The 18,125-nt window shown below is 32.8% G+C and overlaps 1 protein-coding gene across 1 annotated transcript; it reads right to left on the bottom strand.

Moving 5' to 3' along the window:
- Nucleotides 1–11,753: 11,753 nt before the first annotated feature.
- Nucleotides 11,754–13,924, bottom strand: LOC111987846 (L-type lectin-domain containing receptor kinase IV.1). Its single transcript, XM_065759715.1, has one exon. The coding sequence runs from the start codon at nt 13,847–13,849 to the stop codon at nt 11,849–11,851; it is 2,001 nt and encodes a 666-aa protein (XP_065615787.1). The 5' UTR covers nt 13,850–13,924; the 3' UTR covers nt 11,754–11,848.
- Nucleotides 13,925–18,125: the final 4,201 nt, after the last annotated feature.

The following is an 18,125-nucleotide window of genomic DNA, read 5'->3' as shown; positions in this document are numbered from 1 at the left end:
AGGTTTTGGGTAGGGCTTGATAGTGGAACTAAATAAATAAGAGGCGGGCTGAATTAATTATATAGATTTATCATAGGGTGATAGTGAAAGTAAATAAATAAGTAGTAAGCTGGATTTATTATAGGGTGGTAATAGTGGGTTGCATTTATAGAGCTGAAAATTATAAAAATTATTTTAAAATTGTAGGACAAATTATATTAAAAAAAAATGACGTGGTAGCTGATGTGACGCAACGTTAGAGCAGCAGCATTAAACGCTACGCTTCAGCTTTTAGTAATATATAGAATATAGATTGTATTTTTTTTAAAAAAATTTATCACACCTGCAAGTTTAAATTCAATCAGAAGTATAAATCTTTTGTATCATTTTTTTTTTAATCACTATAAGTATTTTACCAAAATTTAAATTCAATTTCTTTTTTATGGACAAATTTAAATACAATTGGTTACACAATGATCACATATAATAACATCTCTTAATCTCTTATTAAAATAGCCAAAATGTTTTTTAGCATCCCAAATATAAAAAACAAAAAAATTCCATCCAAATTGCCTAAGTTAAATGAATTTTAGCGACTTGTTATAGTATTTGCTACTAACAAGTTGCTATTCATTTCTAGCATATGCCTTTTTTATGTGTGAACTGTAGAAAATATTTTTCTTAAGAGATATGATGGATAATCAATGTGCAAATATTTTCTCTACTTATACAACTGTTTATGGGTCACATAGTGTCATGTTTACATTTTATTGAAAGAGTGAATATTTTTCTTCATGTGTTTCCTCAACGTAGTTTTTTTATTAAAAAAAACTTGGTTTGTGTTTTTTTTCTTTATCCCCACCTCCTAATTTTTCCCCAAAATTGTTTTTCCCAACACTTGTTTTGTGTTTCCTATTTTTATAGGGGGAGAATCTTGTTTTTAACTTTTTTTGTTTCTAGGGGGAGTTATCTCTATTTTCTATAGAGTGATATTGTTTTGTGTTCTCTTGATTCTCTTATCCTTTATTGCATATGTTTACTCTTTATTGAGTTTTCTTTGTCAATACGTGACAAAAATGAGGAGATTTATTTGAAATGTGGGAATATGTATGGAAAATACAAGAATGTTATGTTTAGGGGGTGTTAACATTGTTTTTGATGTATCTAACTTAGGAGGAAAGTTAGTTTACATATTTATTGATTTACTGTTTTTTTCTATCACACATGCGTTTATGCATTTGTTGAGTGTTTCAGGAATATACAGGTTGATTCAATTAGGCTGCTGTTTACTCTTGCAACTGATGGATAGTAGTTAGGATTGAATTTGTGTTTATGAACATTATTTTTGTAAAAGGCTTTTATGTGTAAACTTTGAGCTTTTAATTTGTGTTTTGTCACGGATTGCCAAATGGGGAGTTTGTTAGGTTCTAAAGACTTAAAATTTGATGTATTTAGAACTCTATTGTGTAATATTGGCAAACCATGATAAAAACAATATGTTTAGTCTTGTTTAGGCTTGCTCAAAGTTGTGTAATTCATGTAAAGTTGGAATCGAGAGGCTGCAAATGTATTAGTGCATTTCAACCTGGCTCGATCAATCGAAGGATAGACTCGATCGATCGAAAGTTGGCCAGAATGTTTTTCTGTAGAATTTCCAACTTAGCCCTATCTTATTAAACATTTTGGGTTTTATGTTTTTGCCCTAGGTATATAAGGCAAAACCCTAGTCACGTTTTGAGAGTAGCTCTGGATGCTCTTGTTGCTCATTTTTGAGGTTTGTGTGAATCTTTTATGAGATCCTTGAGGAGTTTTCCTTTACATAAACTTAAGGTTTTCAAGGTAGAGATTACTTCAACATCTTGATGATCAACTCAGTTGCTGCCATTGGAGCTTAAAGAAACACAAGCGGTAGTGCTTGTATCTTGTGGAGAATCCAAGAAAGAAGGAGTTCGTGGATTCGAAGTTTGTACGTGGTCGTGTCAGTAAGTTCTACTGGTGGGTAGCATTAGGAAGTCGAGCGTGGGTGCTTGTAAATCCTTTTGTATGAACTTTGATTCTTTCATATAGTAGATTCAAGTTTACCTTGAGAATATCTAGATCAAATCATTTCCCAGTTTTTACCGTGTGGTTTCTTAGGTCATCATATCTTGTGTTATTTATTTTTCCACTACTTTATATCCTTGATATAATTGTTTGATTGTGATAACCTAGATTGGCATAATTTGACTAAGTTAATCACTTGGCTAATTAACTAGTTTAATCTGGTTAGGTTAAGGGGTCTAAAACCGTTCAATATTCATTAACTTTTTCCATAGATAAATTATTAAAAAAAAAAAAGCCATTGGCCATAACTCATAAGTCATGGCACAAGCATTGACTAAAAGGAAAAATATCAGAAAAGAAAACATTGCTTCACATAGACCTCTTGGTAAATTGAAGTGGCTAATGATATAGCATCCAATCCTAGAGAGGAAGAGATCAGTGGTATAGAGGGAGAGAGAGAGCATGGAATTCTTATCATCCATCTGCTGCTGCTTTTATCTTCCTTCTCGTGTGTCCAGTGATGGAGGAGGGTGCCCTGAATCAGCCTCTGAAGTCTAATTTCATTAAAACAGAAGATCAGACCACAATTCTGGTTCCACACTTCCCTGTCAATTCAAAGCTTTCTCGTTTGTAATTTTCAGCATAAGGAAACTCTTGTGAGCTTTTTCACTGTCTTTCTGCTTACAGCACAAAATAAAAAGAGAAGAGTTCTAAAGTTTCCCTATATATCTGCTTATCAAGAAATTGTAGTATGATTCTTTTTACCATCTTTTATGTGGCCAAAATATACTTTGGATGATGTGTTTATGAAGAAGTTAGTTTCATGTCAAAGTACTCTTTCTAAAATATGATCAGTTAATATATTTGCTTTCTCTTTCTAGTCAGTCATGTATTAGGTTGAATTACTGTAGCCTTTGTAATTTTGATTGATGCATCATGCCTTCATGGAGATATTGGAAAGAATTCATCAATGTTCATAAATTGCAAATAATGGTCAGATGATTAAGAATATGTAAATTTTATCAAATAGATACAATTTTCACTGTGATTGACTTTCTCTCTCTAGCGGTGTCTTTGTTTGGAGCACCGTCTGTTACGAGTTACGAGTTACGACAATGGCTGGAGGCATGGCAAGTGGCAACAGAGTTGACAATTGTGGAAGTTGAACCGGTGATTACGGAATTGGGGTTTTGGCCGTAAAGGTTTTTTTTTTTTGGTATATATATATATATATAAACCTTATAATTGATCATAAAGGCCTAGTACTATTCGAACACACAACTTTCCCAACTTGGAAATATAACAAATCATTAAGGCTCTCTACCACTAAGTCACTTCGATTTATAATTTATCATGCAATTGCAGAAGTGAGAGGTCTCATACTGTAGGACAAACCGAGATACTAACAGTAGTGAATGGGTGTGGTGTAGACGCCGTCCCTTGAATAGCAGCCACATAGTCATGGCCGCCATTATAGAAAAACGAGAGATAAATTAAAATGAGCCCATTTTTTCTGCTATGCTTGTCACTGTCTTTCACAGTCAATTGTCATATTCTTGGTGAGCGGGGTAGTCGGTAGAAGGCACTAATTTGAGTGCATGTTGCCCTACGCTCATTCAGCTCCTTGGATTATTCATTACTGGTCCACATAAAAATTTTCAGAAAGAAAAAAATTGATGTAATGAGATTTTTTTTCCCTTTATTTTGGGGTATTTTTATTTTAGTTCTTGTATTCTTAAAGGTTTTGTTATGGTTTTTGTGTTTTAAACAATGTTTCATTTTGATTTTTTTTCCCTTATCTCAGAGACCATAAATATTAATGTGATTAACAGAATGCTCACCCTTAAAAATAAGGTAGCTAAGAGTTAACAAAATAATAATAAAAACATTTAGTTGATAACTTGATATTCGATACTTAAAAAAGCCACATCTGCGTGGGCGTCTTAATAAAAATTCTACATAAAAAAGTAAAAGAATAAAATAAATTTTAAAAAGAAATCTATCCCAATTTCTTTTCTTTTCATTTAGTATTTTTTTGCAACCCAACACATACATATATAAACATAAAAAATTACAAATTGATAAATTTTGATCCCCAAGTTGATTTGGCATTGATCGAGTGTGTGTTATGTAGGGTGTGTGCTAGGTTGAGCATATTAGTTAATCCACATTTTATTAATAACTACAAAGAATCTCAATTGCTACTAGACTAGTCCTATTAAGTATAACGTAGGTGTGACTAAATTTTTTCCCTCTTCCTTATACATCCTATCCAAACAAAATTGTTTCTCTCGCAATAAACCATTCTTTTTTTCTTTTTCTTTTTTTTTTTTAATGAAAATACATATTAGAACCAAACACAATTCTCTAAAGCTCCACGCTACTTTCCTTTAAGGCAATTGAACTGGTGGCAGCTAGGTGAGTGGAGACTGGAGAGAAGCAATAGTGGTCTAGTAATCGTCTTTGTTAGAGCAGAGAGAAAAGAAAAATAAAAATAAATAAATATATGTTTGACTGCTAACATTTTTTTGGTCATTTACACATTACTGTGTCTTTTTAAATATTAATTAAATGATTCTTTTTTCTTTTTCTTTTTTTTGTAATTAAAATTATTTGACACACACTATGTTAACCATATCAACATTTTCTATTCCTTAGATGATAGTTGTGGGGGTGGGGGTTGGGGGTGAAGGTTTGAACATAGAACATTGCCAAGTGGGCCCGACCTGAGGATAAGGAAGGCCAAGCTCCTCATCAATTTTGGCCCAGTTCATTGATAAAAGTCCAGGTATTGAAACCAAAGAAGCTGACTGCCCGAGAAGCCTAAGGAGCCTCGGAAGGATTTAGACTAGCCACTTGAATCAAAAGACAAAATACCGAGGAAGGAAGTAGAGACGTGCAAGTAAGGGAGAGGGGATGTTTCCTAGCAAAGTACCCATCACCTCTGTATTCAATGCACTGCACCAACTTAGCTGGCCGAACCCCTAAACATTTCACAGCTTATAGCACATTTTACCACCTCTAGCGAAGCCCTGATGGGACAAGCATCCAAATAAAGATCAGTGGTTGTTCAAGTGGAGGGTTATGATACACTCTAAATAGCTATATAAGGAAAAAGGGCTCCTAAAGAGAAGGGGACGAAAAAATTTAGAGAATAACCTATATCTTGTAAGAGCAAACCTTGTAACCGAAACTCAAGGAATATATGAACCATTGATCCTCAGACTAGAACTAATTTAGAAACTTTCTTCTTTCTTTCTGGAAACTTCTCGTAGTCTTATTAATTTTATTTAAACCAGTAAGGCTTGAATAGGTTGACCTCGATAACTCATCTCTATAAATTAATTGTATTAGGCTGTCACATATAAACCTTCCATCCAACATGGCTTGGGTTAGATTATTATCTCTTGCCCACAATAGTAATGACCAAAACGAAACCTTATTAAACATACAATGATCAAAATGAAGCTTATATTTTTATAAAATTAAAATTAAAATTAAAACTTATAAAAATAGAGGGGCTGAGATGAAAATGCCTCCAAAATATAGGGATTAAAATAGTAATTTTTTCCTTAATTTTAAGAGGCCTCAGTCTTGATGGGAGTAGAGTTTGTATAATTTAAATTTTATTATGGCTACCCTAGAAAGAATGTATAGAGCTGCCACTATATCCGGATTCTGAGTATATTCCCTTCAATTACTAGTTGAAAAGTGTATGAAGATTGCTCAATTTAATTAACAAAATATAAATCAATTTCAATAGTATCTCAATACAGTAAAACAAGAATTTGTTCAAATTAACTTAACAAAATCAACAAGTGTAATAGCATACAAAATTTAGTATTAAGCAAACCAAGAGATGGTTCAATACGTAAATAAACTCTAGAATTTAAAGAAGAAATTTATGAATTTTTTGAACTGAGGCACAGAACTGAACCCACTATCCTTAAGAAGTGATTTTGCCCTCACTAGAATGACTCTGTCGGTGCAAATGGCTCAAGTGATTGTTCTTTAGGATACAATGACAACTTTATTAGTGTGCACTTACAAACAGAGTTTTGAACTCATCTTAAATGCCCAAAGAGAAAGTTATAAGTATAAAATAAAGAGTGAAAAAAAAAAAAAATCAAAGTATTGTATATTTGATCTTCAAAAGCTAATCTTATATAGAACAAAGTAGTGTACATCCAGTAGGAAAATAGCTAGACTTACGCAACGGCAAGCTTGATGTAGGATGTGCTCTACATGAAAATTATCTCCAAATGAGTAAATCCCCAAATTCAAAAGCATTGACAACTTTGAAGGTTTGAAAGTTTTTAACTTTCCAAGAGGGAAGAGAATATACATAAAAAACATTAAAGTGTGATTGATGTCTTAAGTAAGAGTGTGGAGGGAAAATTTCATTTATTTTGATGTCACAAATCACAATTTGGAAGGGTCTGTTTAGATTGAGGGGGGAGGGAGGGGAAGTGAAGGGGAGTAAAGTAGAGTTAGCTAAAAATAGATTAATTTTGGGACAACTCTACTCTACTCCCCCTTAATCCAAATGAACCATAAGAAACCAGTATATTTTGGAAGAGACCGGTATATTGTTGAAGGAAAGAGAAAGAGAGGACTTATGGGATTTTACTGCCACCAACCCCAACCTAACATGTTGGGTTTTTTAGAATAGGTTTGTGGGCTTGGGCTTTGTAAAGTTATAAAAGAAAGTGGGTCTTTAGCTTATAAAATCTATATCATATTATATATAATAAAAGTTGGACTTAGACGCCATGGTTGCGCAAAGTGGCGGCACCAAATTGAAGAAATTTTCTTAAATTTTTAGATTTTAAGAAAATATATATATCAGTTCTCTTCAACTATAATTTCTAAGTGGATATAATTTTTTTTCAACTATAATTTCTGAGTAGATAAAAATCTTAATTTGATTAAAGTTGAATTACACTTGCTGTACTTCTAAGTGGATAAATACAAAAATCATAACAAGTAAAAGCCATGCATGAAGTGGTTAAGTACTTCACGTGGTGTTAAACCAAATCAAAACTTAATTAATAGTTGGCATATCCAAAACTTAATAATAGTTTAATTAGCTTTAGACTTTTTGTTCATATAAAATTCTTCGATGTGGAGTGTGTGTGTATATATATCAAATAATTCATAATTAATACCAATTGCAAAAATTTTAATAAATTTTTAGATTTTAAGAATAGATATATACATATTTTTTGAATAAATATAACGAATCAAGTAACGAAAGAAAGTAGTATTTGATTTACAACTATAACAGTTGTGTCTATCTAAATCAGGAAACTTGAGGATAAACTAGAAAAGGTATGGGAAAGACATTGTTCACTTGAATTGAACATGGTTATCATTAACTTTTTGGCTTCCCATTTCAGGATTCAGCAAAGATTAATAACTTAGAAAAGGAGTGTGATGACTCGAAAAATCTAATTCCGGAACTTGAGGAAAATATTCCAAAACTGCAAAAGCTGTTGCTGGACGAGGAGAAAGTCTTAGAGGAAATTAAAGAGAATTCTAAAGGTGATTTTTTTTTTTCCTTTAATTTTATTATTATTTTTTTTTTATCTTTTTGGTTATGAACAATAGGAATATGTTAGTCGTTATGTTGCAAATCCCACTTAAAAGAATTATGTGCAAAAGTAAAAAAAGAGAGATAAAATAACGTAAAAGAAAAAAAAAAGATCGAATTTGCATTTTTTTTTCCTACGTTTCTTTAAAAAACATAAAAGGAAAAAAAATATAGAACTTGCATTTTTTTTTCCTAAGTTTTTTTTTTTTTTTTTGGTGGATAAATTTTCATCTTATGTCTCTACGTTTCTTTAAAAAACATAAAAGGAAAAAAAATATAGAACTTGCATTTTTTTTTCCTAAGTTTTTTTTTTTTTTTTTGGTGGATAAATTTTCATCTTATGTCATATTTTTCCTAATAATAAAGTAAAAAAAAGTATTTGAGTTTCACCTAAACTATTTCTTTTTGTTCATATCATCTTCTTCCCAACCTAAAATTCCCACTATATACACACATAGTTTTTTGGTATTTCATTATTTCTACTACGTATTTTACAATTATTTGCCATATTCTTTCTTTCTCCTCTCTGCCCTACCTACAACCTTGCAGGTAATTTTTTTTTTCATCAAATTGAATAGATTTTGTGTATTTGTTGCCTTTTTATTATATATAATATGATTTTTATCAACAAGTTTTATAGATAGGCTGAAATTCAATGTTTGATCACACCTTTTAGTGTTTTTTTTAGAAGTCAATACATCAAGAAATATATTTGTATTTTTTATTTTCTTATTACATGATTATTTGTTGTTGACATCAATATTTTATAATGGATTTAATTTGTTATGGCTTTTGTTTGGTGCTTTGTTCCATGTAATCTATATTCTTTAATTAAAAGCAAAATTTGCTGTCAAACATGAAATTGGATACGAGAGAATCCATCCGTCCAAATTTATATGTAAGTCTATCTTTACTTAACTATTTTTTTTTTTTAAGTTCAAAATTTGGATATTTTTTCATTAATGAATTGAGGTTTTGGCTTAATTTTGTTTTCAACCGTTTCAATTATTGAATTCATTATTTTTTCATGTGTAATATTAATATCTATGTTTTTTTTTATGATAAAAAAAATAATATATGTGTTCATAAAGGCTAAAACACAATGCAATTACAAACATTACTTTAAGTTAGGGTGTTATATTTATTTATTAGTAAGTTAGAATGTTACATTAAGTTAGAGTATTATATTTTTATTTATTATTTAATTTAGAATGTTATATATGGATATGTATGCTTATTTAGGGTTGATATAGCTTATAACCATTTGAATGAAATCAACACTAAAACAAATGATTTAAATATCAAAATAAGAAATAAAAATTAAATTTCTTTTGAGTGTACAAGTACAATTTATTTTTAAATCTTAAATTCTAAATTAATTCTTTTTTCATTTTATTAGTTATTAAATCTAATTATATTATCAATATATTTTTTATTAAGCTATGCATCGCATAGACATAATAGTAGTATATAATAATAGGTGAGGCAGAGAGAAAATCCAATTAGATTTCAATTAGATTCTCAATTTTGCGCCACTTGTCCTAACCAAAACTCAAAAAAAAAAAAATCTAATTAGATTATAAATTTGACTCTAATTTTGTGTCATGTATCTTATCCAAATTTTATAATTTTTGTGCCCAAATAAATGATGTATTAACATTTAACATGGAAGCCAAGAAAACCACAATGATAATGCTCATTAGCCTAAGCAAGAACATCTTACCTGTACACTTTTATGGAGATTATAAATTGGACTCCAATTTTGTGTCATGTATCTTATCTAAATTTTCTAATTTTTGTACCCAAATAAATGATGCATTAACATTTAACACGGAAGCCAAGAAAACCATAATGATAACACTTGTTGGCCTAAGCAAGAACATCTCACCTGCACACTTTTATGGGTGATCTCAATAGAGTCTGGAGCTCTTCTAATCTCACAACCAAAATCAAGGAGTCCAATGAGAAAGACTATAAAAGTAAAACATCATCTCCTCCTAATTCCATATCGTCATCCCATGTCTTCTCCTCTCTCAACCTCTACCAACTAAATCCACACACTACCCTCTCCTTCTCCTCCTTATGGATTTCTCAGAGTAAGGCAGGGTTTAAACACAGTGTTCAATCCCACTCTTCCTTGCTTCACACTCTCATACATTAGCGCTTCACTGGCACCTCCAAGAAGATTCCAAGCTCAATTATCAGTTTTTATTTTTTAATGTCCCTTTATATATTTTAAATTTCTCTTCTTTTTTTTTTTATTGTTTTATCCAATGCTATCCTATGTATGATAAACCAAAAAAGAAAAAAAAAAAAAAAGGACCAATAGCATTACTTAAATAATAAAAAGCAATATATATTTTTCATTGTTTGATTTAATTCTATCATCCATGTGATAAACCCAAAAAAACAAAAACAAAACAAAAACAAAAAAATTGGCCAATAGCATCATTACAGTTAACCAGTCCCGTGCGGTAGCACGGGGTTACATACTAGTTTTTATAATATATCCAACAATCTCCTATACATGTTATAAAAGTTTGTACCAGCGAGAATTGGGCAATCACAAGGTATCTTAGTGCTGATGTCTTGTGTACTTAAATCTACACTTTGGTGTTCATGATCAACAGTTCACAAAATCTTGAACCAATTTTATGAATCACAAGAATATAAACGTGTTTTCTTGTGAATCCTTTGACGTGTTCTTGATTCTCACATTAAAAAAAAAAAAAAATCTATAAATATTTTTATCAATTAAAATTTTTTTTTTCACTTGAGAAAAATATTTTAATGAAATTTTTTTAAAAAGAAATTAGAAGTAAAACCTAAATTGAATAAATTTGAAACTTAGAGGACTCAATTGAATGAAGGTAAAGTTAGAGTACTGAAATTAATTTCAGTTAAACTTATAGGATGCAACTTGCATTAAGAATGTATGAGCTGAAGTTATTTTACCTTTTTTCTAATGTAAATCTATATCTATATATTTATTTATATTTAAAAACTTAAACATAGAATTTAATGTTGCTACTCTCTTATTGTGTCACATCATTCACCTATTTTCAGCTCTTAATCTCTCATTTTTAACTCTTCTTCTCTTTATTAATTTCCCACTTTCTCCAACATTTCATCCTATCTTTTACCTTTTGATCATCCCATTCTCCTCTACCCTACTGATACTCTTTCTCTACCCATTCATCTTCCTTTATTTTGACTCTTCTTATCCCATCTTCTTTACTAAAAATAAATTATTATCTCTCATTCAATCCATATTTCCCACACCAGAATATGTTCACTCTCTCTCTCTCTCTCTCTCTCTCTCTCTCTCTCACAGTTTTTTTTTCGCCCTTTTGGTGGGTTTATAATTCGAAAGTGTCTCCTCTGCAAGGTAATGAATTTTTGTTTTGAACTCTTCTCCCATAAAAAATGTGATTACTCTCTCTCTCTCTCTCTCTCTCTCTCTCTCTCTCTCTCTCTCTATATATATATATATATATATATATCTTGCAACTCTTGATACATTTTGGAGTTGTGTTTTTTGAGTTTGCATCACAAGTCCTTTCACTCCCTCCTATAGTTTTTCTTTGATATTTATTTGAGTTAATCCTTAGTTTGGATGTGAGAGTTTGAGTTTATATCAAAACACAATCTATATGACTATCATGAATTTAAATGTGCCTATCAATTATTTGAAAAATATCAATTGTAATTATGTGATAATTTTTTATTATCTTCATAATCATGATAATCTCTTTGAGAGTGAAAATTTTAAATAAATTTGAAACTTAAAAATTTTAGTTGTACCAAAAGTAATTAAGAAAAATATAATTCATAATAACAATATTTAGAAGAATATGGACCACTTCAATCAAAAGGATAATATCAAACAAAAACACCAAAAATGATATATTTGTATATTTGTAAAAATAGACAGATAAAAATTAGTTTTAGAAATTTTTTAATATTTCAGAAGAACAAATTATATACAATTAAATTTAGAGAGTAAATTACATATTTTATCACATCTCAAAATAATCCTATATTCTCACGCATAGCAATACCCTGCAACTAGTTGTTATAGAATTAGAGGAAATGTACAAAGCAAACATGACATATGTACTGCATAACCTTAAAAAGAAACAATATTGTAATTCAGTACAATCATTAAAAAGATCATATTCAAAAAATTTCCCTACTTTCGGTGTGTTTTTGTGGATTTAGAAGCTTTCAGTATCAGCGTCCCCCTGAGAGAAGCGAATCTGCAATGGAAGACGAATGAGAAAATCCCTTGTTCATAGAAGACGGATAAGTCTTGAAAAAATCATCGAAACCTTCCCTGTGGGCAAATGTTAAGCCCGTGGAACAAAGACCAAGCAATGATAAGTCTGGAAAAGGAACATCACCTTCTAAGTACTGCACAACTTGGCGCATGCTAGGCCTTGCAGCAGCCTCTGAATGGGAGCACATCAATCCCAATTTCAATACCAACTCTAGTTCCTTTGCTACATAATTTGTACCATAGTTTGGATCCCTTGCCTCCATAATTTCACCTCGGCTCAAATGAGAAAACACCCAATCAACCAAAATTGAATCCTCTGATGGCCCATTTGCCTGTATTGGTCTTCTTCCACAAGCAACCTCGAGCATAAAGGCTCCAAAAGCATACACATCGGTGCCTGTTGTGGCCTTGCCGCTTCGAGTATGCTCTGGCGCAAGATACCCAAGAGTTCCAACCACATGGGTAGTTTGAGGATCAGTTCCATGGTCATATAATCTTGCAAGACCAAAGTCACCTAATCTACCATTCAGTTCACCATCTAGCAAAACATTACTAGCCTTCACGTCTCTGTGAATGACAACTTGATCCCATCCTTCATGTAGATAAAGCAGCCCAGATGCCACACCTTTAATGACTTGAAATCTCTGGCTCCAACTGAGAGTGACCTGAGGTTGATTAAAGAGGTACTTGTCTAGGCTTCCATTGGACATGTAGTCATACACCAAGAGCAGTTCTCCTTTTCTTCGGCAATAGCCCAAGAGTGGTACTAAATTCCTGTGGCGAAGCCGACCTATGCTCACAATTTCAGCCACAAATTCTCTCATTCCTTGCCTTGATTCATGTGAGATCTTCTTCACGGCAATCTCAATTTTAGAGGTAGCTAGTACACCTTTATAAACTTGACCAAATCCACCACTACCCAATAGCTCTTTGTCACTAAATCCTTTTGTGGCAATATAAAGATCTTTGTATTTGAATCTATGAGGCCCATAGTCAACCTCCCAGTCTTCTACCAATTCTGCAAACTTCCTTTTCCTTTTTATGACATAAGTTGCACCTGAAATTGCTACCAAGACTAAACTAACAAGAATCACAGGCAATCCAATTGTCAAAAGTTTAGATCTCTCTTTACCTCGAGGCAGCTTGGGAAGTTGAGAAAGGGCAAGTTCTTGAGCCTTACCATTCATCTTAAAGCTCCAACCCAAAATATAATGGGAAGCTAGGAGAGAGCCAGTTGCGGAAGAGAACCCAACATACATGGTTTTGTTAATGATAGGTGAAAGATCACGGGACAAAGACAAAAGTGGAAGTTTGGGTTTACCAACATCAATTGGAGCTAAAGTTACATTGAGTTGCTTCTTGACACCATCATATTCCACCCAAACTTGCATTGGGTTTCCACTGATAAGGGTCAAGTTCATAAAGGCACCACTGTCAGCATAATAACCTGCTAGAGAAGAATTCTCGGACGCCATTCCATTTATGTCCACCCCAACATGGTTATCATTGATATCTTTAAATTCTGGGTTCTGGACCGTATCGAGCTCTACAGCAACGACATGATTGGTAGTATCACCATTGTTGGTCTCATTGAAGAGGCCAAGGTATTGGTTTGGAAGAGCTCCTGGAAGCCCTCTCGTTGGAGAAATCACGAAAGCTATCCCATGACCTGTTAGAGTTGGATATCCGGAAGCAATGGCAAAGACGAAAGTCGTAGAGAAAGAGAAAGCAGTGTCATTCAACGAGTTCTGAAAGCTTATTGGAGTTGTGTAGAAAGCATGACCCTGTTGCTGTTTGGTGTCATTGGTGAGCCTCAAAAGGCCATTTGAAGTGGTCATGGCTATGCCATCTAGGCTTAGGTTGGCCGATGTAAAACCATTGTAGGTGAAGCTGGTATCTTGGGAGAACACTAAGCTTCCCAGGAGAGGCAACAGTGTTAGAAGCTTGGTAAACATGGCTAATATTTGCAATTAACTCTCTCTTTTCTCACATTTCTTGGTTTCATTCTAAGAAATACAGGGTTGGTTTACAAGTGCCGGTAGTTATAGGGTGATGGAAGCTGTTCCTTAAGTAGCAGCCACACAACAAAAAGTATGGAGACGAGGCCACAAAATCGCGGCTGCCATTCGATAAAAACAATGAAAAATCAAACACGAGCCCATTTTTACCCCTTGGCATGGCATGCCACTGTCTTTTAGTTTTTGGGTCGTGTTCTCACATTTCTTGGTTTCATTCTAAGAAATACAGGGTTCGTTTACAAGTGCCGGTAGTTATAGGGTGATGGAAGCTGTTCCTTAAGTAGCAGCCACACAACAAAAAGTATGGAGTTGTGGCCACAAAATCGCGGCTACCATTCGATAAAAACAATGAAAAAACAAGAGCCCATTTTTACCCCTTGGCATGGCATGTCACTGTCTTTTAGTTTTTGGGTCGTGTTCTCACATTTCTTGGTTTCATTCTAAGAAATACAGGGTTCGTTTACAAGTGCCGGTAGTTATAGGGTGATGGAAGCTGTTCCTTAAGTAGCAGCCACACAACAAAAAAAGTATGGAGACGTGGCCACAAAATCGCGGCTGCCATTTGATATAAACAATGAAAAAACAAAGACGAGCCCATTTTTACCCCTTGGCATGGCATGTCACTGTCTTTTAGGCTATGTTTGGTTTAATGTAAATCGAATTCCGAGTGTAAAATGAATGTAGGGGAAAGTGAATTTTCGTAAGGAAAATGAAATCTGAGTGTTTGGTTCGGCAATGGAAAATAGTCCAAAAAAAAATGATTTCCGGTGTTTGATAACATTCTGAAAATGCTATTTTCTTACAAATTTTTCACATTTTCTCAACCATTTTCTTAGCTTCCAAACAAATTTTATAATAGAAAATTTTAAAATATACACTTAACACAACCAAAAATCAAAATAAAAACATCTTTTATTCACAAACTCGGTGAGAGGAGGAAGAAAGAGTGAGAGATCGAGGGAAAGAGAGGATTGGAGTGGATGGAGGCAGTGGCGGCTAGTGGAGTGGGCTGGTGGTTGGTGGTGGCCAAATCGGCGATCGGTGGTGGCGACCAGATTGGCTAGTGTGTTGGAGAGCTTGGTGGAGCATGACCTGCGGTCGGTTGTCAAGATTAGAGCTCAACCTGTACTCGTCGGTGCATGGTTGGTGATTGGAGAGGTGGGTCTTGGGTGTTTGTGGATCGGTGATGAGGGAGGGGTAGGCTGAGATCTTCAACTGTGTGATGTCTGTGAGGAGTGGGCTGGTGGTTGGTGACGGCCAGATCGGTGATGTTGAGCAAGAGGGAGAAGAAGAGTTGAGGAAAAAAGAAAAAGAAAAAAACCTTGGCCGACGCGTGATCTGGGCAGTGAGGGTGGCAGTGGGGGTAGCACGGTTTGGGTTGGCCGGAGCTTGGCTGGGCGGCCACCTGTGCTCTCTCTCTCTCTCTATGAGTCCTGGAAATCATTTGAAGGTAAAATAGTAATTGAAATTCATTTCTGGCTTGGGAGGGTTATTTTACAGTCAACGCGGAAAATGATTTCTGTTTGACTCTATTTTCTGTGCGTACCAAACACACAGGCTGGTGTAAAATGATTTCCTAAAACTCTTTTCAGGCGAAACAAACGCAACCTTAGTTTTTGGGTCGTGTTCTTGATGAGCAAGTAGAAAGCAATTGATCTTTCACCTAAAGAGAGTAGAAAGCATTAGTCATGTACTCCTTGCAGTAGCCTTAGAGCATTCACATCCGTGAATTCTATCCCATCCTATATTACTATCCTAAAAAACTACTTTATCAACAATACCATTTTACAATACATTCAGCATCCCAACTTTTATTTTCCTATTCTACTCATTAAAATAATATTTTTACACAATAAAATATAATTTTTCCTTTTTTATTTTTTCCCAATTTTCTCCTCCACATGCGTATACATCTTCCAGACTTTTCGTAACTTTTCACCTTCTTCCAAACTCCTCCAAGCTCCCTCAACTTCTAGCACCGCGCCTCCACTACCCAGTCACTACCACCGTGCCTCCACCATGCCCACCACGCCACCACTGCCCACCAAAATCCCACCGGAACAGAAACCTATATTAAAAAAAAAAAAAAAAAAAAAACCAAATCAACCCCTATCAAAACCCAGATACTGTCGCCGCTAGATCAGCACTGCCATCGCCACCACTAGATCAATGTTTCCTCCATCGTTGATCAACCCAAATCAACCCATCACCGGCGAGAATCACAGCATCACAACAGAAAGAAGAAAAAAAAAAAAAAAAACCCAGACACCACCACCGCTAGATCAACACTGCCACCGCCACTGCTAGATCAACATTTCTCCATTGCTGATCAGCTTAGATCAACCCATCATCGGCAAGAGTCACAGCTTCACAAAAAAAAAAAAAAAAGAAAAAAAAAAGAAAAAAAGAAGGAGAACTCCAAAACTCAGAACTATGATGTGTGATGTTGATGTTGGGAGGAGGATGGTGTTTGGGTCTAAAGAAAGGAGAGAGCAGATGAGAAACAGAGAAGGAAGAGAGAGAAGAGAATATAAATAGTGAGAGAGAGGAGAGAGATATTTCAGGGAAAGTAGAATAAAATATTAGTGTTTTTTTTTTTTTTTTTTTTTTTTTTTTTTTTTTTTTTTTACAATTGTGCTACAGTGCAATTCTAAAGGTAGAATTGCACTGTAGCAGTATTGGAAAAAAATTTGCAATACTTGCTTTTTATACTATTTTATAATAATGGAAGCTTTAAAATAAATTTTACAAAACTCTTTTTGTGCCATGTCATTAGCAACCTTTTTTTTTTTTTTTTTTTATAGTTTTTTACTTTGTTTAACCTTTCATCTTCTTCAACCATTGTCTTCTTCTTAGTTCAAATTTTCATCTTCTCCAATCATGTCTTCTTAAATTTTTCATTTGATTTCCTTTATATCTTCATAAATTCTATGGTTTCACTTTTTGAACCTTTCATCTTCATAAATTCCACGGTTTTACTATTTTGAACATTTCATCCGCTTCCTCCCTTACTCTTCCAACTTTATTTTCTTATAAATTTCTTTTACTTCATTTCCACCCTCTTCCCTATTCTTTCCAAGTTGTTCACTACGAAAAGGCCAATACTCTCTCTCTCTCCAAATTTGTTTCTTTTGATGCATTTTTTTTTTTAATTGTTTCAACCACTTTTTTCCTCGCTAATAGTTCTTTTTGTTATTGTTAATTTAATTGTCACTTCACATTTGTTTCTCTTTTTGAAAAAGTTGAATAGACTTTTATGCATATTTAGGTATTTAGGTATTCCAATTCCTAATCAAAAAAATTATTCATTTTTTAATTTTTTAGTGGTCCATTTAGATTTTAAACTATGAGACTTTACTAAATTTTGTTTATTTTTAAATCATTTTGGGTGAACAAAATTGTAGTTTTTATAGAGAAAGTACTCTTAATAATTGTATTAAAAATACTCTATATATAGTGCCACTTATTTGGATAAAAGCAAAGGTTAATCAAATGGAAATAATTGGATTAGTGACATATTTTAGCTTTCGCAATTGTATTTTCATTATTATTTTGTTGTTGTTGTTGTTGTTGTTGTTATTATTATCAATTATTATAATGATGCACATAGAAACTTAATTATGAGATTCTGCTAATAATTTTTTATTTTATAATCTCTTTGGGTGGAAAATTTTGCAGTTTTTGCAGAGAAAATAATCTTAATAGATTATATATAACAAATTATTTTCCTGATCGATCAATTAATCATTGTTAAGCGATGATTGATATGACATTTTGCAAAGCGATGATTGATAAGACATTTAGTTTTTTTGTAAAGTATCTTCATATAGGTTTGTTTTGATTCAATGTATTTTTATGGATGTATTGAGATAAGTAATGTATTCAAGAAGAGAGATTAGGATTATACATTGTATACTTTAAAAGATATATATTATTAAAGTAGGATGCCACAAGTTGAAATTTTTTAATAATGGGAAAAAGCTATTTTTCTCATTCTTTTCTTAATGTCATAATTGGAAAATTTTAATCCACACTATATGCTATCACTAGAAAATTGGCTCATAATATGAATAGATGAAAATCTTAATATAAAATAAAGTAATATATATATATATATATATAATTTTTTATTTATAGAAAACACAAAATTCATTACTTAAAAAAAAAAAAAACACTTGCCCTTTGTTTGTTAGGTAAACAGTTATATAAAAAT

Source organism: Quercus suber, unplaced genomic scaffold (genome assembly GCF_002906115.3).
Source record: "Quercus suber isolate HL8 unplaced genomic scaffold, Cork oak 2.0 scaffold_17, whole genome shotgun sequence".
Classification (NCBI taxonomy): domain Eukaryota; kingdom Viridiplantae; phylum Streptophyta; class Magnoliopsida; order Fagales; family Fagaceae; genus Quercus; species Quercus suber.
This window is presented reverse-complemented; position numbering and strand designations above follow the sequence as displayed.

Excerpts from the sequence above, each read along its gene's own strand:
- LOC111987846 (XM_065759715.1), bottom strand. The coding sequence starts at position 13,849 with ATGTTTACCAAGCTTCTAACACTGTTGCCTCTCCTGGGAAGCTTAGTG.